The following is a 22360-nucleotide window of genomic DNA, read 5'->3' on the forward strand; positions in this document are numbered from 1 at the left end:
AGAACGGAGTGGGGAGGCGACACAGATGGAGCAGCTACTGGCGGATGTCAAAGGTCAAAGGAGTGCCGAGATGCAACAAAAAGATAATGAAATTCTACGTCTGACAATGGAGTGGGAAGTAGAAAAAACAGCCATGGAAGAGGAAAGGATGCATGAGTTTTCGAGGCTACAGGAAGAAATAAACGAACTCAGGAATCAGAATGATGCCGAGTTACAAGAGACTAGGGTTGAACTCGATGAGGCTGTCGAGGCACTACGGACGCTTATCCAAAGTAATGGGATCGATCTATTTTCGCGAGATATATCGGCGAAGGGTTTGTTGTCCTCTGTGGGCATCCACTTAGGAAAGGTCTCAGAAAAGTTGAATGAGCATGCGAAACACCAGGAAGAGTGGGATTTAATACGGAGGGAATTAGAGGATGCATCGCGGACGCATCAAGAAAAACATGAAGGACTGGTTGGCGAACTCGAAGGACTGCGTCGAGAGCGAGATGACGCAAGGTTGCAAGTCCAGTCCTTGGAAGAGCAAGTCAAGGTAAAACTATCTACCAGCACATCGAATATATCTTACCATCTCTCTCTACAGGAGCAAGCCGAGGATCTACTTCTTACCGCACAAGTGCCCACTGGCCCACCGATCGAATATACTGGGGAAGCTGGCGAACTGGTCGCTCAGCTACAAGCCGTATGGTCGATTCTCCCTGCTCCGGACGTACGAGCTACGAGACTGGGCTCACAGCGACACTTTCGCACTGCCTCATCGAATTCGAACCCAGGTGGTTCGAAACCTGTGCTCCCCTCTCTTTCTGACATGGATGTTCGGTCACTCAAGACGCTTTACGACAGCCGTGCGAAATCTAATGTGCCTACTGGTGCTGGAGGGAACTTTACGATGGATGCATTCATCGCTCGAGTGCGAGCACTGGTTGCGGATGATAGGGCATTAATTGAGCGGCTGATACGCTTTGCTCAAGCGCATGATTTGCTGAAGAAGAATGCTGAAAGGGCACAGAAACTGGCTCAAGATAGTAATTCGGCACTTGAGACCTATCAGAAGCAGGTCACATCACTAGAGGATCAAAATGGGGCATTATCTTTGAAGCAGGCAGCACTGTGAGCTCGATTTTTTTTTCGAGGCCATCTATTGGCAGGTTCTCATCAGATCATATGTTAGTCTGGAAGAAATTCAGCGCCTCCATGAAGCTGTTGATCGTGCGTTTGCTGCAAAACGAGAGGTAGAAGTACATGCTGCGGATCAGGCTGAGACATGCCGACAGCTTACGGAGGCCAACAATGCTTTGAGTGCGAAAACCTTGACTCTCGCTGAGGAAGCAGCTTCCGCTCCTGAGATGGTGCGGAGGCAGCTAGAGGCACAGCTTGCGGAATGCAGAGCGTCATTGAAGCAGACTCAGGATGAGATTGATCGCTTGCATTCGTCTGAACAGACGCAGCGTATTGCATTGCTGGATGAGTTAAATTCGATGCAAACCGAGAATGGGAACTTGAGGGCACAGTTGCGGGCCCTGAAGAAGTAAATTTTAGTAAGTTTAGACCGGAGAATCTGATTCTATCTACATCTTTTTCGCCATTTATTCTTGCTTGACTCTATTATTACGAGTACAGTCCTTCTGGAGCATATGTAAATTATATACTGCAATTACGACACTGACATTTATCTAGCATACCGGTGATTCCAGGGACCGGTGTTGAATACATCATTGGATAACAACTAAACAAGCCCCCGTTGTCTAATGGTTATGACGTCAGACTTCTAATCTGGAGGCTGCGGGTTCGAGTCCCGCCGGAGGCTCATGAATTAATTTTTCGTAACATAGACTGTCAGGGCATGTGACATGTCAAGTACTATTTTGAAGTTAATATTTTTGGTTGTTAAGTTTTAATCCAGGGCGGATTTGGATCACTTCCAGAACGGTCTCCCCCGGGGCGTGATGTGTTGTTGTTACTATAAATGATGTGCTACCGTGTCTGTTCGCCATGGTTTCATGTACCTCTTACTTATTCGAATTCATTTTGTACGTCTAACATGCGAACAATAGAGTAAGACAGAGGAATGGAGCCTTGACCCCAGCGCTTGCTGTGGCCAAGCGGAGATGGAAAATAAAGGTCGCGGAGACGAAAAAGGATCCGTGTTTGAGATTCCCACGAGGAAGCAGCAGCCCACACAGGTCAGTGCTGAAATTGAAGGCCCGCTCCCACACTTGGTCCTGTAAGGAGTGTGTAACTACAAGGTCTTGCCAAAACTACATTCTTCATCCTGGCCTCCCTGTGCTTTGCTTCCTAGTCCACGCAATATCTCCAGGAAAATGCAACAAAGTCCGTCTGCTCTTTCCTCCAGAGGCACTCCTTCTCGTCGAGGAAAATCACCCCGGAGCAGAGGCCATGGCACCTCGCATTCTCCAAACTCTCTCCCAACAGAGTTTTCCATAAAACAGCCCGCCACATTTACTTCTTGTCTTTCCATTCCAGTTGAAGGTGCCATACCCATTATTTCTCAGGACGATTCATCCGCTACTTCGCTATCTGGTATCTCCCAGTCAAACTCTAATGCCCCAAAGCGCGCACCCCGCAAATCAAAGACAGACGCTCTAGCCGCTCTCCAGAACCATGCCCAGTCGTCTTCACTCGATAACGATGAGTCCAACTCGCACGAGTTTGATTCCGAATTTTCGCGCAATCGCACTCCAATTCCCGTTTCGCCTCTTCTAGATCTATCATCAGTCAAAACCTCCGGTCCCAGGGATATTCCGCCACATGCCACTCCTCGACCTTTTGGTCTGGAGGACTGTCCTGTTTTTTATCCTACATTGGATGAATTCAACGATCCTATGACCTATGTTCGATCTATCTCTGACTCTGCGAAAGATTACGGTATCTGCAAAATTGTTCCTCCCAACGGTTGGAAAATGCCTTTTGTCACTGATACCGAGGTTTGTTTGCTTTTTGCCCTTGGTTCTCCAACTGATGACTTTTTTCTTGTTCCGCAATCTTTTCTTGTTGTGCTAGGCCTTTCGCTTCAAGACACGCCTTCAGCGTCTTAACTCGATTGAGGCTTCTTCTCGTGCTAAAATCAATTTTTTGGAGCAACTTTATCGTTTCCACAAGCAGCAGGGCAACTCACGTGTATCGGTACCCACCATTAATCATAAACCTCTTGATCTCTGGCTTCTCAGAAAGGAAGTCCATAAACTCGGTGGTTACGATGCTGTTCGTATCGCTGTTCCTGTTTTACCTGTATATATATCTCACCGATGCATTTCCCATAGGTGACGAAGAACAAGAAGTGGTCAGATCTCGGTCGGCTACTTGGTTATGGTGGCATTCCCGGTTTGTCGACGCAGATCAAGAATTCATATACACGAGTTATCCTTCCTTATGAAGACTTCTGCGAACGTGTCCGTACTTCACCGACACTATCAATGTCTCCGACGACAACGCGCGATCCACAGCTCAAGACTCACGTAAACACACAGACTGTGGGAAGTATGCGCCTAGGCCAGTCAAGCGCCCGTAGTGCTAGTGTCGATAACCAGAGTCCTCCATCGAGCCCGCTTACTGCTTCTTCAAGTCCGTTATCCGAGCCACCGGACGAGGGCGAGTTCAAGGATCAACCTAGAGGGAGATCTGACAGCGCAAAACCTAGGAGGAGCGCTAGGATGTCATCTCAAGAGCATTCAACCCGTCCGTTCCTACCTTTAAATTCACATGCGTACTCTGATCAGTATTTATAACCAGCCGGACCCAGGAGATCAGAAGGCAATGGCCTCTTGCCCTCACCCATCATTCCATCACCCATCTTTCATGATCAGCAAAGGACTACAAAGCCATCTTCTGAGGTAAGTTCTCTAAGAATGCACAATGGGCGCGTTTCTCAGCGCCCGACGCAGCAATCTTGTGAAATTTGCCAGAAGAAGAACCGTGGCGAGGAAATGCTCCTTTGTGACGGTTGTGATTGTGGTGAGTCATTCATCACACTTTCTCTTTTTTCTCTCTCGCCTACTAATTTCCTACTTAGGTTTCCATATGTTCTGCCTTGATCCTCCACTCGCTACCATTCCAAAGGGGCAGTGGTTTTGTCATACATGCCTCTTTGGTACAGGCGGTGACTTCGGGTTCGACGAAGGCGAAGAACACAGCCTTTCTAGCTTCCAAGCTCGCGATGCAGAATTTCGGCGCCTGTGGTGGAGCGCTCATCCTCCAACTTCTTCTGAACCATTGGATCCCAAAGATCCGGTTGTGAACCGCGTGGGCGGTGTACTGGTCTCAGAATATGACGTTGAGAATGAGTTTTGGCGTCTTGTTCAGACTCCGCAAGAGACCGTTGAGATTGAGTATGGCGCAGATGTACACTCAACCACACACGGAAGGTGAGCGGTCTTACTGTGCTAATGCGGCTCTATAGCCACTAGTTCCATCGTTAACGTATTTCCGTTTCTCATTGCATAGTGCCATGCCCACCATGGAAACACACCCATTGGACCCATACGCGAAAGATCCATGGAATTTGAACAACATGCCTATAGTTTCCGATTCGCTTTTGAGGTTTATTAAATCCGATATTTCTGGGATGACCGTGCCGTGGACATATGTCGGAATGGTGTTTTCTACATTTTGCTGGCACAATGAGGTATGTAGCCTTTATTACCTTCTTGACTCATTCGTTGATATGTTACATCTCCATTAGGATCATTACACTTATAGCATAAATTACAGTGTGTATTATCTATCATATCACGGTTTAATTTACGACTTAACTTTTGTTCAGTGCACTGGGGAGAGACTAAGACTTGGTATGGTATCCCTGGAGATGATGCAGAGAAGTTTGAGACTGCCATCAAGAGCGAGGCCCCAGACCTGTTTGAAGCGCAGCCAGATTTGCTGTTTCAGCTCGTGACGTTGATGAATCCTAAGCGCCTAATTGATGCTGGTGTTCGTGTGCATGCGTGCAATCAAAGGGCGGGTGAATTTGTGATTACATTCCCAAAGGCGTATCACGCAGGTTTCAACCATGGGGTGCGCCATTATCTCTGAACCGCAATAGCTGTACTGACGATCATTCTTCACTAGTTTAATTTCAACGAGGCTGTGAACTTTGCTCTACCAGATTGGCTTCCGTACGGAAGGGACTGTGTACAGCGATACCGCGAACACAGGAAATTGCCTGTATTTTCACACGATGAGCTCCTCATCACTATTACGCAACAATCTCAATCCATCAAAACTGCGCTATGGTGAGCTATCCTTCTTGATATAGCGCATATACGCAGTGTCTAATTTCTCTATAGGCTTGCTGATAGTCTAAAGGAGATGACCGAAAGAGAGATTGCTGCGCGTGAGAAAGCACGTTCCTTTGGGATGACTGAAGTCATAGACGAGGTCGACCATCCCGAGGAACAGTATCAGTGCATAATTTGCAAAGTTTTCTGCTATCTGTCGCAAGTCAACTGCCAGTGCAAAACCCAAGTCGTATGCGTTGAGCATGCCGATCTCCTATGCGATCATTCGCTCAACCAGTTAACCCTACGGTTACGGTTTACGGACGCGGATTTATTGGATACACAAACGAAGGTCGTCGAACGCGCAGGAATACCGTCTAGTTGGAAGGGAAAGCTTAGTAAAGTGTTGATAGACAGTGCTCGACCGCAACTACGATCACTCCGTGCCCTTCTCGCAGAGGGGGAACGCGTCAATTACCATCTTCCAGAGCTTCCTGCGCTTCGTAAGTGCGTTAACCGCGCGGGCGAATGGGTCGATTCGGCGAATACCTTTCTAATCCGCAAACAAAGCCGAAAACGTTCGCGACGATCACGAGGTCGGCCACCCTTAAATGAGGCTGCAAACACTTCATTTGACGACCGCGATCCAGGAGATAGACCTGACAGGGGCTTGGAGGACCTCTACTCTTTACTGCGTGAGGTAGAGAACTTGGGTTTTGACACTCCAGAGATTAGTGTTCTGCAGGGTCTTGCTCGACAAGCAGAGGAGATCAAGCTGAAAGCCCTTGACTTGCTAGATGTCTCTAACGCAATACCTGAACGTGACGCATATATTGGGGATTGTGAACGGCTACTTCTTCAGGGCTCATCACTGAACGTCCATCTAGAGGAGATAGTAGAAATTGAAAAGATAGTGATGCGGGAACATCTTCTTAGGGAGCTCGAAGAGAAACTGGACGACGCGGCTATTACCCTGGAAGATATTCGGGGGCTTTTAACGCGCGCTCGGTCTTGTAATCTCCCTCAAGATAACAAGTACATGAAAACCTTGGAGTCTAGGCAACGTGCGGGAGATAACTGGGAAGAACGGGCACGCCATGTCCTCGAGCAGCCGTATAAAACGATCGATGAATTGGACGACTTTTTCAACATGGATTCCACCATTCCTATCGAAGTAACAGTATACGATCGACTTATGTCCGCTCGCAATAAAGCCAAAGATTTCGAGAAGCAGGCAAAAGCCTGGCTATCACCTGATACACAAGGACCGAAGCCCAAAGTACAGGAGGTGATGCGATTTGTAGCTCGCGCTGAAAAAGATTTCAGTATACCCGCTATACAGGATTTAAAGCGAACAGCAGATATAGCCTTCGACCTTGAAACTCGGTGTGAAGCGGTTATCAAAAACCGTTATCAACATCGTGATGAAGGTGACATATTCGACATGATGCGCAGATGGAAAACGTACACTCGAGAACATCTGCCAATGTTTTCGCTTCCCATTTTCGAGAAATTGGATGTTCAATTGAGCCAGCATCAGCGGTGGCTAGAGGATTTACCGTGGTATTGTCCTCAGCGTAATGAGCCTCACGGACAAGCAATACTCGACGACGTCGTAGAATCCACTCGACCTGAAGACGACCTACCTCCTAGCGACGAATATTTCACCTGTATCTGCACTACGCCTGTGCGGCCGCCTCCCCCTGGTGTAGTATCAGATGCAGTCCAATGCGATCATTGTTTTGCCAGATTCCATGGTGTATGTGCTGCCAATGGTGGATCTTGCCCCTTTTGTGACCATCATCATTGGAATGGTGCGATTCATAAAGAACGCAGCTGGCATTTCTGTTTTCTGCCGACTATCCTCCTCTCCGCGCCGGACATTACCAGAAATTATTCGGATGCTTGGAAACAGCTAGAGATCATAGTCCACAGGATCGACCGCCTATCCTCCGTCATTGGCCATTTCCTTTCTTACGCATCACAGCCATCAAACCGGCGTGCTGAATATATTCCGCAAGTACGGCACTACATGCGCAAGCTCTACAAGATACAATTTGCTGTCTCTCCAAGTCGAGAAGTATCCTTTGGCTTAGATTTAGCAGGTTTGCACCGCATTCTCGCTGGGCAACCTGCGCCAGTACGTATCAAGAAAAGACGAAGGCCAAGGTTTACTTTCGGCCAAGACATCGACAAGGACTGGACAGATGGTACCCGATGCATATGCAGAGGTCGCACCCCGTATCTTCTGAACTATCCGACCGCAGAATGTGATGTTTGTAACAAGTTGTATCATGCAGCTTGCGTGTTCTTCCCACTCGATACTTCTCCTACGAATCGTTTCATGTGTCCACTATGTTGTCTGCGGAAGAATAGATCATATCCTTACTCGGAAGTGCGAGTTAAGCATATCGGTTCGTGCTTTACTTTCTAAACTGCTGAATTCTTATTAACTTTATGAACTTTACAGACAATCAAGAAATGAACACATATGTCAACACGAAGGAGATGCTTGACACGTTCAGCAAAGATATCATATATGTCAAGATGTTACCACCGTACACGCAGACACTATTTGTCGAGCTAACACGATTCGTTCCCGGTCAACCTGACAATAGCAGTCCGAACGGTTCCACGCCTCGAAGCACAGCTGGACCTTCAATACCGCGTCCTCCTACTGCACCCGACACCTCACATCATCACCCTATGCATTTACTTCATACTCCTTTGCCTCTACCCACCCCACCCCCACCTGTATACGAACCAGTTAGAACATTGCCTTCTTCTGGGCACCATGTTCCTCCTCCTCCCCCTTGGTCAAATCGGTGGCAAAATACTACTCCTCTTTCACTCGCGTCAGCTCAGCGTTCTCACCTTTCTGACTCGTCTCATTCGACCTCACCGCATTCTGGGAAAAAACGGAAGTTTGTTGACGAGACCCCCGATGACATGGCTGGCTCACGGTCGCCTAAGCAGCGACGAATGCCTCAGACTCCAGTCCCTCCTTCCTCGACGCTGTCTTCACGTCCACTGCAACAAACACTCTCTCCGTCTCTGGCAATGATAGTTTCGCCCGTTGATACTGAGCCGTCCCCCCGAACGACGTCTTCGTATTTTGCAGGTCCAAGTTCGTCTGCAGGGAAACTAGTTAATGGTGATACCCCACCTGTGAAAACGGTCAAACTTGTAGTGTCGAAGAACAAATAGACTAGCTGCCGTACTTTTTACTCGGTTTCTCTTGTCTCAGGTGTACCTGTGATACTTTTGTGATTTGTCTGTGATTTTTGTCGTTTTTTCTCTCTATGATTTTGTCGTTTCACGTTTTGACCAATAGCTAACCATGTTTCTTTATGCTAAATATACATTAAAAGTGTCTTTGCGCTGCGTTCTAGATGAGGACCCGGAGTTTCATGTATGATAATAAACAATGGAATAGATGAATGTGGCGCCATGAGAAACAATATATTAAAGAGTCATTCTCCAAGAGTTGGAGAACACAAGTCCAGCTTCATACGTGTTGAGCGCCTGGACATAGATCACCGTCGAATCATAAACTTGTACGTAGTATAACCCCCGATCAGAGCAAACGTCGCTAAAACAGCAACGATTGATGCAAACCACGCGTATCCTTGCTATTAATACTAAGCAATGCGAAGGAAGAGAAGAGAGAATAGAGGAAGACATACATCGACATCTTGCCCTGGCACGTGAACGTTCATCCCCCAGAGACCTACGAAGATCAAGTTCAGCGCGAATGTCCCATCAAATATCAAGATGGCACCGTACCAGTTATGAGATTCATAGGAATCAATACTGTACCCAAAGCAGTCATCTTCGACAGCACGTCATTGATTTGATTGTTGGCGTCTGTCATCTCTATAGAAATCTGTGCGAGATAGTTTGAGTGTGAGCGTGAAAGAATCTTTTCGTAGTGGTTCAAATTCTGTGTCATGGTGATAAGATGGTCCTTAACATAGAGTCAGTGACAGGGCTCTGCAGTCTCTACCGGCATGACTTACTTGGATATCAGATAAATAAAGCCCCTGACATACAGATTGTCAGCGTTAGACTTGGTTCAATAAATGGCATACTCACTATGTCGGACGTTGGTGCCACTCTCCAGTTCTCGTTACATCTTTTCGCAAGACCCTTCACAACATCTGCCTTATTCCCCATAAGTCTCAGCAATCCCATGACTTTTTTTCGGCAGGTTCCAATACGCCGCAACATGTCACTCTGCTCTGCTTCTTTCAGGATGAGTACCAACTCATCTATGGAGTCAACCTCATACTCGATCGATTGAATGAGTGGACCAAAAGCATCCGTGATGTCGTCGATAAGCGCATAGGAGATCCAGTCGGAAGTCACACTGATATAGTCTTTAAGCTGCTTAATCCGGCGGCGAACATTTTGCGGGTGAGGGGTGGGGCGGAAATGAAACTACAAGTAACACGTTTCAGCACAGTAGCAATAAAAAATCATGTCGTAATCCTTACCGATAGAGTACCCTCTCGGAACACGATGATATACATATTCAAAGGTTCCAGGTGAGTCGGACTGTACTGATCCTGGTCAAAACCTCTGAAACAGACAAGATAGTAATTCCGGAAAAGTTCGATCTTCTCGCGCGCTTCCTCCATTTGAATATCTTCAGTCGTCAAAGGATGGATTGAAAACACCTGGCACATTATTCAGGATAGGTTACTCCGCGGTAGTTACGAAACTTCAAATTACCTTGCTGAGCACTCTCATTTCCTCATCCGTAGGGCTCTGGATATCGAGCCACCATGTGTTGGCCTCGAAGTCAGCACCGCCACCGATGACGGGGTTGTTTCTTCCGTGATCAACAGAGGCATTGTTCTTGCCTCCATGAGTAAAGTATGAATTAGTGCCGTGACTTTGGGCACCATCAGCCGCACCTTGCGCTGACCTTCTGGCAGTGTCAAATTGCAAAGCAGACCCTTGGCGTGATATGGGAACAGGAGCAGGAGCGATGATAGGTGGACCACCTTTCCTATCGACGGCCTCGCGATCGGCTAGAGCGGATATCCCGTTGAAGAGATCTTCGAAAGACTGCCCTTCTGCAGGAAGTTCGCTGAGGCTGCGTGCATGTATTGTGGCAGGCAGAGCATTCGAGTAAAATGAAAAGCGGTATGGTCTGTCGTGGCCTGTGTTGATGATGCCGCCCATGCCTTGAGGAGACGAATGTCTAGAAGGCAATCCCCCCGTACTAAACTCGTCACCAGCGGCGGAGGCAGTTTCAGATGAAGGGATAGTACCCAGATGGCCCGTCGTGCCCATTAGTCTGCCAGGTAATCCCAAAGACAATTCTGCAGCATTGCCTTCAAACAAAGCCATTTTCCCTCTGATACCTTTGCGGTTAGGGCGGGGGTTTGGGTTACTTTGACTAAGTTTACGATGACGAGAAGGGCGAGGTGCGGTGAATGGACTGTCAGATGAGCCTTCAGGGAATGCGGGGGGTGGATTCAGGTCGGCGTCAATAGGTTGTGTGTTGCTGGCTTGTCGTCGTCTGAACCCATTGGGTTGGTTGGTGGTGGGTGACGAGATACCTAAGCTCGCCTTTTCCTCTACAGCAAACTGCTCCAAGGAAGTGAAATCAAAAGTGGAGCGGGACACGTTAGCTTGGTATGTCGGTAGTCCAGACATGGAAGCAGGATCCTCATGATCTGTGTTGGGAAGTTGACCACCGAGTGTAGCAAGAAGTGAGGGATCATGGCCTTGGTCTAGGTGATGCATTCCGAAGTCGACAGGAGTCACCCGAGTGTGTATATGCTCATCGTCGAGCCGTCCGTTAACAAGGTCATGTCCTACGGGATGGAATTGTCCCCTGGCATAGTCTATCTCTCGTTCTTCGTGCACAGAAAGAGAGGGGAATGTGGATTCGGGATGTTCTGTCTGCCGGGGAGCAGGTTCATAAGGCGAGATGACTGGAGAGACCGTGATAGTCTCTCTACGTGCTCGAGAAAGATGCAGTGCCATGTCTACGTCCATCGTTCTCTGTCGCTCTCTCGCATCCGGGTCATTAGGATCATATGATCGAACAAGCGTTGGTGAATGTCGTTGACGAGAGATCGCTTCTGTAACATCTGTTTGACTCGAATTCTCTCTGTTCTCCCGACGTCGTACAGGCGAACATCCCCGCATAGAGGTCGGCGAACTAGATAACACAGGAGGATCTCGTGATGGAGATGTCATTCTGCAGCCCGAAAATGGTTCTGAGATGCAATTCTAAAAAATAAAGAGTAGATAAAGAGATATTTTTCGTTCTTCCAGTGTGGTTTCGCAAGGCTACTGGTCGACGTTGTGCACGTTGACAAGCAAGGCAGGCCTCCTTTACATTGGCGGAGTGATGAAAGGTGCGACAAGAAAACTGACAGAATAACGCTGAGCTTCAATAAGGTATGATACAGGCACGTGACACAAAATCATTGGCGCATGTGTTTACTACGAAGACCTACTATCAGAGCTACCATCTCTAACAAAATATCTCCACCCTATCCTCGCAATAACAATGAGAGCAATCTGGAGGTTTGCGAAATCATAAACACGAAAGACTGTCCGTGAACCAGCCAAAAAGGCTACACTGGCCAGTACAATAAAACCCCACCGCACGGAAATTCGTCTATTGAAATCATCAATCAGATAAGCTTCATCAGGGTTACATATAATTCAAAGTTAGCCTTACTTTTCTGAAAATAGCAACGTTTCACTTCTCCGGGAAGTGTATTCCACAAGCACCAATACGGGTGCAACTTTCAAGAAGTTATGATCCCCGTTAAAAGGAGTGGTGTACCCTGCTGTGAGTAATGTGCGTACCCACACAGCCAGCACCGGTGCAGCAAGTGGAAGCAACCATGTCAACAACAGAAGTATATGAGTATTCTGATTATAGACGTTCGTCGAAGTAATATGTAATTGAGGTGAGGGAAACTGCGAGGACTCCAACATGCCCGAGCGGGTTTCATTACTATCTTCGTCGCTTTGTCCATCTTGCATTTCCTCTTCGTTGTCTGGGCCTTGGTTGAGTAAGGGAATGTCATCTACTAATAGAGTAGGTGCTGAACCCGGAAAGGAAAATGGTGAATGATATGTGGCACACGTGTGCAAATGAATGATCCAGCATCCCAAGTACGCCACTTGCCATGGCACGAAGACGAAGATAAGTAGCAGTATAATCAACAAAGAGATCAGGGTGCTGTTCTGGACAGCAGCGTATTCTTTGCGTCTACATGACTAAAATATCAGTACGTGGCCAGTAGGGAAAAGGTCAACTAACCTCCCCAAAATAAGTTTTTTTATGCGTCCCAGAGGCCACATCAAAATAACGAGAATATACCAGCTTATACACACGAGACCAGTAGCAATGAGCACCAAAAGAGGAGCGATGGGAGAAAAGACAAGTTCGCCTTCGGTCCCCAAGTAATAATCGGACGGCAGGGGCACAGACGAAACGACAAAAGAAGAGATTAAGAGGCTAGGCAACGTCCGCTTTACAAAATTGGTAAGGGATTGCGAAACACTAGGCATATGCCCTATCGCACGGTCTAAGTCGGTGGAAAAAAATACATGAAAGACAGGCTTACCTTTCTCGGCTGGCCCCCATGCATGAAATAACACTATACTAGCAATGCCCACTGCCCAGCAAACCAGAGTGGTGGGATATCTCGTGGCCAGTCGACCTATCGAGGCCCACCAGTCAACAGTAATCTCAAAACCTGTGATGTCTCGGCATCCTGTACGGCCCGAGGAGTAGATAGTTAGGTTGACCCCTCGTGGAAGTGTAGAGCGTACGGAAGGAATATATGGTGCCGAACTGTGGGTGTGCAAAAGCGCTGAACGAGAAGTATGGTTTGAAAGGGAATGGTAGTGAGTCTCGGCGGGGTTTGAAGTGTGCATCAAAAGGGGTGGCAAAAGGGACTCTTATATGTGAAATATTAACATAATACCGACTAGTATAGCTTAAAGACAAAACTTTACCTGCACAAGATTGGGAGTGTTCAACTTGAGTTGTTGTCAGGCGATATACAAGCAGCGAATTTGAAAGTAAATTTGGCATATATATCAGGCTCCGCAAAGCAGCACTGTTGTTAGATGACAGGTCCACGAATACTTTCCCAAACATCAAATCTGAACATAATGAGTGATCAGTATTGTGTTACCTCAAGTATGGAAACATCCATTCACCCAAGGCGCTTGCGTGATTTGTAAACATTTGTTCTGAATCAAAAGCACCGATAACCCAACCTTGTCCATCGGCGCCTTCGACCCTGACACCCACCCATGCATTGTCTACTCCTTCGGGAAGTGGAGGTATATCGGCTTGAAAAACAACAACGCCATCACTTTCGTCCGAGCCTTCGTCAGGAGTAGGAAATGGCATTCCTGGCGCAGGATTTGGTACAAGTTTGAGGGTCGTAGGATGCAGTGTAGTGCATGAAATTGAAGCATTAGTCTCAGATAATCGAGAAGAGCTCCAGCAGAAATATACTGAAGCATGAAGCAACAAAGCCTTTTGGGGCGAAACAGGTAAAATTGACCCTTGCGACACGTAGAGGATGAATTTAGAGGAGGAGATTGTCGAAGAAATCACAGGGAGAAGATACATTCTTGTTCCACGTGGACTTTTGAGTACCAGATGAGTGTCTTCGGGAAGCATCTCGTAGAATGCAGGATCGTCGAGGCCTATTTCGACCCGCGGCGAAGCTACAGGGGGTAAAATGTGGCCGTCCCTGAGCCATTTGTCAAGAACAACAGCCTTGTCTTCTGTAGAGGTTGCTGCACCGAGTTCAAGTGCTGCTCTTGCAACACGCCACCGCACCTGATGACACCACACCATCTCACGATGGCCTACGCCAGTCCAAGCGCCCTCTAGTGCAGAAGTAAATACGGTCCTTCTGTAGATGGCAGCGTCACTAGAAGCTGACGGCAATATGCAGAACTCTGATGGGATCATCAAGTCCGTTGCGCCGCCGCAGATCGAGAGGATAGGTGTCGGCTCTTGGCGCAAGATGTGCATATTACGAGCATATATTTCGTCAATTCGAGAATCAAAGCGAGCAGGTGGAAGGGTGTGTGGTGTTGACATAGTGATTACGGTAGATATGCTGTTAGAGGGAAGAAGTGATATCGCTACTATGCCACCCATGGAATGACCCAGGAGAATTATGCGAGTATTAGGGGGATAAAGTGAAAGAATATACATTAGTGCATCAGAAGTATATGCTGTTTGGGAATCAAGAGTTGGCCCATGAAATGCGGACAAGTCCTCGTTGAACTCGACTAAAAGAAAAGTAAAATTTATTTCAGCTTTAGCATGTACGAGTATGACATAATTCAAATGTGGAAGCTCTTAAATGGATAATTGGCTGAACGTTATCCAGCATTTCCTGTACCCTTTCCAACTCAAAGATAATATCCATAACAATTACTTACCTGCGAAGAAATCCAGTGGTTTCATGCTTCTGCCCATGAAGTCGGTCGCGATGACATAAGGGGACGAGAAATACTGTCTCGCAGCGGATGACGCTATTGAGCGAACCTGATGCGAAGACCCTGCATTTCCAGGTATAAAAAGGACGGGTAAGCCCTGGGCCTTCATCCATACAGCGTCCAGAATGCACAGCAGTTCCATAAATCAAGACAACATAACGGAACCCCAAAGTGTCATGTTACCTTCATTTAGCTATCAAACCACTTGACAGTCTAGTCAAATAAAGACATATCTCACCTGGTTAGGTTCCCATCCCACCTCACGATAAAGCCATAGCGAGTACCTGGTTGAAAACCGTGTCCAGGAACTGTTGAAGTTTGACTGGAGAATATATGATGGTGACATCCATGACATTCGGCATCCCTGTGGTGAAATGTTGCGAACGATGTCGTCCCCCGCTTGGTAAAAGACAGCAACCAGAGTAAGAGCAAGTAACGCAAAAATACCGGTAAGTATCTGACCCATGGTTCTGGTCCAGTCAAGATATCGATATAAGTACAAGATTCGAGTTTATAACAGATTGTCGTGACTGTCCAAGTAAAGCGCGCCTTAAGCGGTGTCAAGCGTGAGGTCGCCGCGACTAGCCGAAAACATGAAAACATAACCCAGCGACAATGAACGTTCTTGATTGTCGACTGCCAATATTTATGCCATCCTTTTCCCTGTATCCTTTACATGTTGTCTTCCACGATTGATCACACGCCTTCTTGCACGGACGTCGTCGCTAAAGTCTTTCTTTCTGTGCTGTAAGCTGATGTTGATATACCCTGGCCCGAGAGTCGCGTACAGTGGATGACGGACGCCACTAGATCTATCTCAGTATCCGTAGCGGCATCTCGAATTTTTAGGATCTTATGCTTTCGCTTGTGGTCCCAGTCTAGGATAAGCAACCGACGGTGAGCGCTGGTCTTATATCTGGGAACGAATTAATGACCAGTGGTGTCTGCCTTTCGTCCCAGCAATCGGATCCCTGTGAAGTCTTCTTATGCTAAGGTTAGGTTTAAACACGGCTGACAATGCAAAGAGTTGAACGCCGCCATTATGTCTGTTATCATGACGTTAATCAGGGTCGTGATACCGGTACCTACATGGACACACAATCTATAGTGGGTTTAGGTCACCAATCAAGTGCCATATAAACATCAAAACGTAGACATGGTACATGTTCCGCGACCTGCTCTTGTTCTTGCATCTGGATGTGGCATATATCCATCGCACGCGCGTTTTCATTGTCTTCGACACTTACTTGACACCGAGCTCAAGTACCAATACCGTTCCTTCTTACTCCTTCAGCCGTGACTCCTCACTACGCCTCAACCTGAAGTCCTTAGACGTCTACTATCATCACCTTAATTTTCCGTGAAATGCTGAACGTCTCATCTCACTACGCTCCTTTGTACTGGGGTAAAATAACTAATTTTATTATCTTTCAATTACATGACACTGAGCCCAGTCTCTTCTCTTCTTAATGTAGGGTTTGTGTGTTCGACATGGTACTTCTCCCCCCCGATCTTTCGTCCTCTTAGGCTGTAGCCGTCTCTCTTTTTGTTTTTTCAGTTTCCTCGGTGCTACAGTCGTACAAACATATATGTATTTCTCTCATACCCAGGATAGGTGGCCGATGAAAATACTGGTGAGTTGCATAAGATGCCTGTTTCGTCAAGAGGCAAGTATTAATGACTAGATCTCCAGGTACTCCTCTTACTGTATGTTTTTAATTGATCACATACCATATATCTAATAAACGGCGTGTTACTAGCACATTGGATATTTCTTCCACAGTCCTGATCGCAGACACAATATATTATTTATTCGTGCGTAGTCTTCGCACAATGTTTGGTCGGTTTCGTCCTTTTACGATATGGGCTGAAACTAGGTTATCAACTTTGGTGACTCTTCGGACTTTCATATGACTTCACCGTGAGTGAAGTATATTTTATAGTGTACTAAGATATCGAAGCACCATCACAGGCCGTGTGCTGTTGAAAAGGGAGTATCCTCCATTCTCACATCAATGTATGTCGCACTTCGCTTCTTTTGGCCTTGGTCTAATCAATGTTTAGCACGCAAATTTATTTTGCCACTAGAATATACATCAGTATGTCTATACGTCAACTATAGTCACTTATCACAGCCCTGATGAAACTTGATAATTCTAGTAAACAGACGGTGCTCGATTATATCGACTCGAGACTGGCTAATACCTACGGTAGTGGTGAGTCCTAGTTTTTGAAGGAGAATTTGACTGGATTTATGTCTTTAATGCACAGATTTTCCTCGCTTTGTGCGGAACTGGTGGGTTACTTTTGTCTTGAACTTCAACAGTACAAACTTACGACTACATTGATTTTTTAGCTGTTGGCATAGGTTAGGAACGTTCTCTGGTATATTTCTCCGGTTACTCACTCTTGATAAATACATTTTTGAAGCTGAACCAATCTACATGTTGTTTGTCCCATATACCATGTCAGCGGGTCCCCCAATGGAGGTGAATACACGTGCACGTCTTGTCAGTACTTCCTCATTCACATCAAAACGTAGATGATGGTGGTTATGGAAGAGGGGTCTGAGGTTATAGCTGATTTGCTCATCACCGTCACTTTGTGTTACATGCTCTCTCCAGACCGAACTGGAGTTAGAGTAAGATGGTGAGTGGATCAACGGTTAAATGCACAGCGTTTATGCGGAGACCCCCTTGACTAGGAGAAATTCCCACCTCAAAGACCTGTTCTCCTTAATGCTAAAGCGTGGTATCCTTGTCACCAGTGTCCAGATTGGCGTTCTCGTGGCTTACCTGACCGCACCGTATCAGCTTTATTGGTGAGACTTGCAAAATATCATATCTGCGTCGATGACAATGAATGACAATGACTTTTGCGAGGCAGGATACCGTTCCATGTGTGTAAGATAAAACTATATACAAACACATTCCGTATGTATCTCTTCGCAACTTGAATCTTCTCCTTTCTGACATGACCAAAACTCTTCATAGTGGCAATGTATGTACTTTCACTGACATCTCCTATTTATTACTCTTTCTCATGAAAGAACAAGGCTGAACTCGCGAGAAAGCCGGATTGCATCGCGGTCTGACACGCACCCGACGATCACTAGTTTCGTTACAACGCCCACGTTAGCTCTCCGTGATGATGGCGCTGGTATGTCGATGAACGCAAGTGGAAACTCAAGACAAGTGCGTTATTGCGCACTTCTAGGTGATATGACTGGACGTCATGCTGACACTTCTTATAAGGAGGATGTGGAGAAAGCAGGGACTTAAACGGAAGTGTGTGCTATCCGGAGCTGTTATACTGAACACGATAACCTGAATTTTCGTCACTCCTCCCATTCACACAAACATCCATTGCTCCTGTTCACATTAGTGATGTCATTTTCTCTCGTCTACTCGTGTGCCCAGTCTTTCTCTATATTGTATATCCTACACCTATTGCTACTTACTAAACGCCTTACCCTGCTCAAGCAGAAAATGAATAGCGGACATTTAAGACTGCAGTGTAATCTCTTCGCAGCAAGTTTACTATTCGCATTGAAGTTTAAGCTTTCAATGTTACTTACATGCACCTTCTATAGGCGCTGAGATATGTGACAGGACGAAAGTAAAACTACGCGATAATAGAGAAGACATGAAAGTTTGCCAGAAAAGAGGTGTGGGATGAAATGATGAGAAAAAGAATGCAGATAATGATGGTAACAAGCCACGCAGCCATATCTCTAGCGAGTTATCAGACACCGAAGTGAGTTGGCCGAAAGAACGAACACGCAAATATCAAGAATATGAACTACTAACACACTACTTAATTATCCTCCGAAGGACCATCATCGGCTTCCTGCTTCGATTCCGAGGGCTTGTCTGATATCACAAGTCAGCATACTACCAGGCGATGAGGGCCTGGAATTACATACCAGAGTCTTGCATGTCCGAAGTCCAGAGCGTCAGATTGTCCCGTAGCAATTGCATAATGAGTGTCGAATCCTTGTAGCTCTCCTCCGAGAGTGTATCAAGTTCAGCAATAGCATCATCGAATGCTTGCTTAGCAAGGTGGCATGCACGGTCAGGGCTGTTGAGGATCTCGTAGTAGAATACAGAGAAGTTAAGGGCAAGACCGAGACGAATGGGGTGCGTTGGTGGGAGTTCCGTGACAGCGACATCAGAAGCAGCCTTGTAAGCCTCCAGAGACTTGTCAGCGCTAACTTTGCGCTTATCGCCGGTAGCGAATTCTGCAAGGTAACGATGGTAGTCACCCATCCTAATTTATGGAATAGGTAAGAACAAGTCTAAATATGAACTCTCAAAGACTTACATCTTGTGGTAGAAGACCTTCGACTCTCCCGAAGCGGCGGAAGGGATGAGGTGCTTGTCGAGGACATCCAGAATGTCCTCGCAGATCTTTGCAAGTTCTTGCTCGATCTTCTCCCGGTATGTCTTGATCATGGCGACCTGTGCCTCATTACCCTTGGACTCTTCCTTCTGCTCGATTGACGAGACAATTCTCCACGAAGCACGACGAGCACCGATGACGTTCTTGTATGCAACAGATAGAAGATTGCGCTCTTCAACAGTCAATTCCTGGTCGGATGATGCCACCTGTTTCATGTTCTCAACCATTTCTGTAATGAGCGGTACTGGTAAGAAACCATCACACGACCGGATTAGATTGTAAATACCTTCATAACGCTCTGCCTGCTCTGCGAGCTTGGCGAGGTAGACGGAGTCTTCGCGGGATGATTCAGGCATCTGGAGAGATATCGTGGTGAGCAACACGAAAATGACGCGTCGATAGCGCGTCTCGCACTTACGATTGATTATGTGATGATATAAGGATGGAGCTGGATATGAATGTAAACGATGAGTGAAGTGCGTCCAGAACGGGGGGGACGACGAGGAACGTACAACGGGGGTTGAGTAGGGGCAGAGGGAGACGATGGTTGAGATGATGGTCGTTTGGTGAAGAGAGAGAAAGAGAGATAATGTTCAAAATTAAATTCAGAGCAGGGCAGAGGGTTCGGGTACAGGGCAGGGCCAAGGGTATTTCCATTAGAGAGTGCGTTTCCCACGACCTGTTCGCAGCCACAGCTCCCCACACCCCGAATCTCTGCCCTTTGTTTCCAATGCTCCTGTCTTCCCTGCTAGGTATTCGTCATCCCCCAGCTGACATGAGTGACGACGATGGAGAGAGATATATCGGTGTACTCTATATGACGCATTTTTTATTCGCAATTCTCTTTCAGTATTCTGAGTGTCTCCACCCTTGGCAAAAGTGGCATCTCTCTAGTTCCGATAGCATCGCCCTCTCTCATCAATACAGTTCTCATCGACTCTTGTGTCCGTGATGAAGCATGATGGCCATAGATACTGTTGTCCTCGCTGTTGTCTTGAGAAACACTACAATCTAAAACTTTCCGTCGCCAATTGTGGCATCTTGAGATGGTCGATGTGCTGCTTGTCCTTTTCTTAGGTGACACCATTATCTTATCTCGATCGTTCCTTTGGCGATACTAGTTATTATTGCACACCCCTCTCATTCTACAGATCCCAAATACATGCACCTTTTATTGTCAGTTAAACTACGGCAGGTACTTCAGCATCGACCTTTTGCAGTTCCTTCCCGTCTTTCTATGATTCAGGTGGTATACCACGAGATAACCAAAAGTAGGACATGCCAATAATAAGATGAAAGTCCCGTGCTGATGCGTTAATGTATACTTCTGCAGATGCATCATGATCCATCCCGCGCAGCTGGTCCTTGATGGCACAGCAAGTGCTGATGTCTATTTTAGAACTTTCGCATACCGGTATCATCTATCTTGATGTGATCTGGAGGCCATTCAATTCGTACCCGCTTTACTTTGCATGAACTACTAGGCCCCGTTTCATGTAGGTCACACTTGTATCTGTTGAGCTTTATACCTATGATTTCGATGTTATACAGACTATCCGGAGCTTGACACTGGTTTGACACTGGTTTGAACTTTCATGTTAATGTTCCTAGCGCTCGGCGAAATACTCATGTGTGATAAAGTTTATGTTAGTCGCTTTACACTATGGCATACACCCTGCTTCAAAGTTTCAAATGAGCCATATTGCCACTTAGCGCCGAAACGTGATTGGATGGTCCTGTACAATGTACTGGTTAGTGCCAGTAATGGAATCATGTGTATCTGGCTATAAGAATAGCTCAAGCGTCTTCTTTTGGGCTTGTCGCGTTTGAAGGTATGTTGTCTAGTATGTTCCTTATCATGACATTCATGGAAGCTTTTTTTAAGTGACTCAGAGCGCTTTATTTCATAAGCAGGCTCGATGGTTGTAGTAACTAATATGGAGCTGTTGAGCTGACTTGGAGCTTACATCGGCGCGCCAGAGAGGTTATACCTATCGAACAGTCTTACAGCCTCACAGGAAGCTTTCGTGTTCTTAAAGGCTTCCTGTTCGTTGGTTCTACAAATCAACGTGTTGTATTTTGTTACTGCCAGACTGTAAGCACAGTCATTACGCGTATGCGTAGTCACGTGAGCACTACTTAACGCGTCGCGTTAACACTCAAGGGTGGAGCTCTCCCTCCGTGAACATCGCTCCTCCAAAACACTCTTGAGCCGAAGATGCCTCCCAAGAGAAAATCTGATACAGGCAGAGGCTCTTCCTCTAAAAAGTTTCGTACTTCCGATCCCGATGAAAGTCTAGTGAATACAATCCTCACCAACGTCGAATATTATCCTCTGCCCAATGAGCCTGATACAATACGCCAGCTACTTGTACAGCTCGCCCAATACTCTTGAAGTTTGGAAATACGAGTCCAACATGCTGCCTCTTCAAGCTCCGGTTCTGCACCAAAAACCCAAGAAGAGTTGGAGGCAGCAGTCGAGAAAGTAAGGAAAGCAGCAGTAAGTGGTATCAGAAAGCAGATGACTGTGAGCCGTCCATCTTCCCTCGAAGTGACGTCTGATCTGACATATTGTTGTTTGTCGTCCATTGCTACAACCAGTGGAAACCTTCGCGCAAAGCGGGAACTGCAAAATGGCTCTATGATGGTGTATGCACTGATCCGGCTGTGTTCGGTGCCCTGCTCAGGTTGGATGGTCCGCCCACATTAAAAATGCACAAAATGGAGACGAGCAAGTTCGAGGAACTGATAGGTGATCTAAGTTCTTCCGCACGGTAAGTTCGCTCTTCTCGCCCAGCCCTTACCGCGGTGAATCACTTGCCTTTCAGATATTCTACGCTTTGTGTCACCAGTAGCCATGTCAACATACGCTGGACTGACGCGGGAGAGTTTAAGTTTAGTGGTTCATATGGCACACCGAGGTAGCAAGGAATTTTGGTCTGAGTCTGTGGGTCAGGTCATTGAAACACCCTGGCCACACTGTTTGGAAATTTAACGTCTATTACTTTTATCATTGTCAGTTGTCATAATGTACGCTAGTCAGTCTCACAGTGTTTTATAACAGCACGATAGTAGTATTCGAGTGGCGTATCAAGATTTCTAGTGTAAGTTTGAGTTGAACGTTCAAGTTGAAATTTTGAAAAGGCAACGTTCCTGAATACAAGGTCACGTGTTTGAAGTATTATTTTGTACAAGGACAAACTCCACGTCTGCAG

At 46.6% G+C, this 22360-nt stretch overlaps 9 protein-coding genes across 9 annotated transcripts; 3 read left to right on the forward strand and 6 right to left on the reverse strand.

Moving 5' to 3' along the window:
* Nucleotides 1-2111: 2111 nt before the first annotated feature.
* SERLADRAFT_435499 (uncharacterized protein) lies at nucleotides 2112-8441 on the forward strand (the record flags this gene model as incomplete). Its single annotated transcript, XM_007315768.1, has 13 exons — nucleotides 2112-2227; nucleotides 2303-2948; nucleotides 3025-3225; nucleotides 3285-3699; nucleotides 3754-3854; nucleotides 3906-3975; nucleotides 4034-4385; nucleotides 4465-4645; nucleotides 4703-4730; nucleotides 4784-5031; nucleotides 5086-5249; nucleotides 5304-7648; nucleotides 7705-8441. The coding sequence occupies 13 exons, from the start codon at nucleotides 2112-2114 to the stop codon at nucleotides 8439-8441; spliced, it is 5604 nt and encodes a 1867-aa protein (XP_007315830.1).
* A 329-nt stretch (nucleotides 8442-8770) lies between these two features.
* SERLADRAFT_346888 (uncharacterized protein) lies at nucleotides 8771-10424 on the reverse strand (the record flags this gene model as incomplete). The annotated part of the gene is made up of 8 exons (XM_007315769.1): nucleotides 8771-8866; nucleotides 8921-8964; nucleotides 9021-9201; nucleotides 9254-9277; nucleotides 9330-9674; nucleotides 9731-9913; nucleotides 9969-10031; nucleotides 10257-10424. The coding sequence occupies 8 exons, from the start codon at nucleotides 10422-10424 to the stop codon at nucleotides 8771-8773; spliced, it is 1104 nt and encodes a 367-aa protein (XP_007315831.1).
* Nucleotides 10425-10494: 70 nt separating this feature from the next.
* On the reverse strand, nucleotides 10495-10748 carry SERLADRAFT_383179 (uncharacterized protein; the record flags this gene model as incomplete). The annotated part of the gene is made up of 2 exons (XM_007315770.1): nucleotides 10495-10564; nucleotides 10585-10748. Coding segments are annotated over 2 exons (234 nt in total), but the record flags the coding sequence as incomplete, so codon positions are not given.
* A 110-nt stretch (nucleotides 10749-10858) lies between these two features.
* Nucleotides 10859-11610, reverse strand: SERLADRAFT_461705 (uncharacterized protein; the record flags this gene model as incomplete). Its single annotated transcript, XM_007315771.1, has 1 exon — nucleotides 10859-11610. A coding segment is annotated over one exon (591 nt), but the record flags the coding sequence as incomplete, so codon positions are not given.
* Nucleotides 11611-11618: 8 nt separating this feature from the next.
* On the reverse strand, nucleotides 11619-12482 carry SERLADRAFT_461706 (uncharacterized protein; the record flags this gene model as incomplete). The annotated part of the gene is made up of 2 exons (XM_007315772.1): nucleotides 11619-11877; nucleotides 11941-12482. 2 exons carry the CDS (start codon nucleotides 12249-12251, stop codon nucleotides 11700-11702), a joined length of 489 nt encoding a protein of 162 aa, XP_007315834.1.
* Nucleotides 12483-13513: 1031 nt separating this feature from the next.
* SERLADRAFT_461709 (uncharacterized protein) lies at nucleotides 13514-15272 on the reverse strand (the record flags this gene model as incomplete). Its single annotated transcript, XM_007315773.1, has 3 exons — nucleotides 13514-14534; nucleotides 14688-14927; nucleotides 14983-15272. Coding segments are annotated over 2 exons (1218 nt in total), but the record flags the coding sequence as incomplete, so codon positions are not given.
* Nucleotides 15273-15371: 99 nt separating this feature from the next.
* Nucleotides 15372-18257, forward strand: SERLADRAFT_414028 (uncharacterized protein; the record flags this gene model as incomplete). Its single annotated transcript, XM_007315774.1, has 19 exons — nucleotides 15372-15491; nucleotides 15555-15641; nucleotides 15705-15738; nucleotides 15813-16149; nucleotides 16220-16238; nucleotides 16303-16378; nucleotides 16438-16451; nucleotides 16505-16559; nucleotides 16622-16665; nucleotides 16717-16761; nucleotides 16833-16843; nucleotides 16880-16960; nucleotides 17016-17040; nucleotides 17101-17233; nucleotides 17287-17393; nucleotides 17512-17565; nucleotides 17631-17677; nucleotides 17793-17938; nucleotides 17999-18257. The coding sequence occupies 16 exons, from the start codon at nucleotides 16110-16112 to the stop codon at nucleotides 18023-18025; spliced, it is 924 nt and encodes a 307-aa protein (XP_007315836.1).
* Nucleotides 18253-19713, reverse strand: SERLADRAFT_461711 (uncharacterized protein; the record flags this gene model as incomplete). Its single annotated transcript, XM_007315775.1, has 6 exons — nucleotides 18253-18616; nucleotides 18670-19013; nucleotides 19068-19374; nucleotides 19432-19501; nucleotides 19564-19612; nucleotides 19661-19713. The coding sequence occupies 4 exons, from the start codon at nucleotides 19499-19501 to the stop codon at nucleotides 18561-18563; spliced, it is 777 nt and encodes a 258-aa protein (XP_007315837.1).
* Nucleotides 19714-21200: 1487 nt separating this feature from the next.
* SERLADRAFT_461718 (uncharacterized protein) lies at nucleotides 21201-22240 on the forward strand (the record flags this gene model as incomplete). Its single annotated transcript, XM_007315776.1, has 3 exons — nucleotides 21201-21672; nucleotides 21747-21919; nucleotides 21974-22240. The coding sequence occupies 3 exons, from the start codon at nucleotides 21667-21669 to the stop codon at nucleotides 22068-22070; spliced, it is 276 nt and encodes a 91-aa protein (XP_007315838.1).
* Between the last annotated feature and the right edge of the window lie 120 nt (nucleotides 22241-22360).

This window comes from Serpula lacrymans (assembly GCF_000218685.1).
Source record: "Serpula lacrymans var. lacrymans S7.9 unplaced genomic scaffold SERLAscaffold_4, whole genome shotgun sequence".
Taxonomy (NCBI): domain Eukaryota; kingdom Fungi; phylum Basidiomycota; class Agaricomycetes; order Boletales; family Serpulaceae; genus Serpula; species Serpula lacrymans.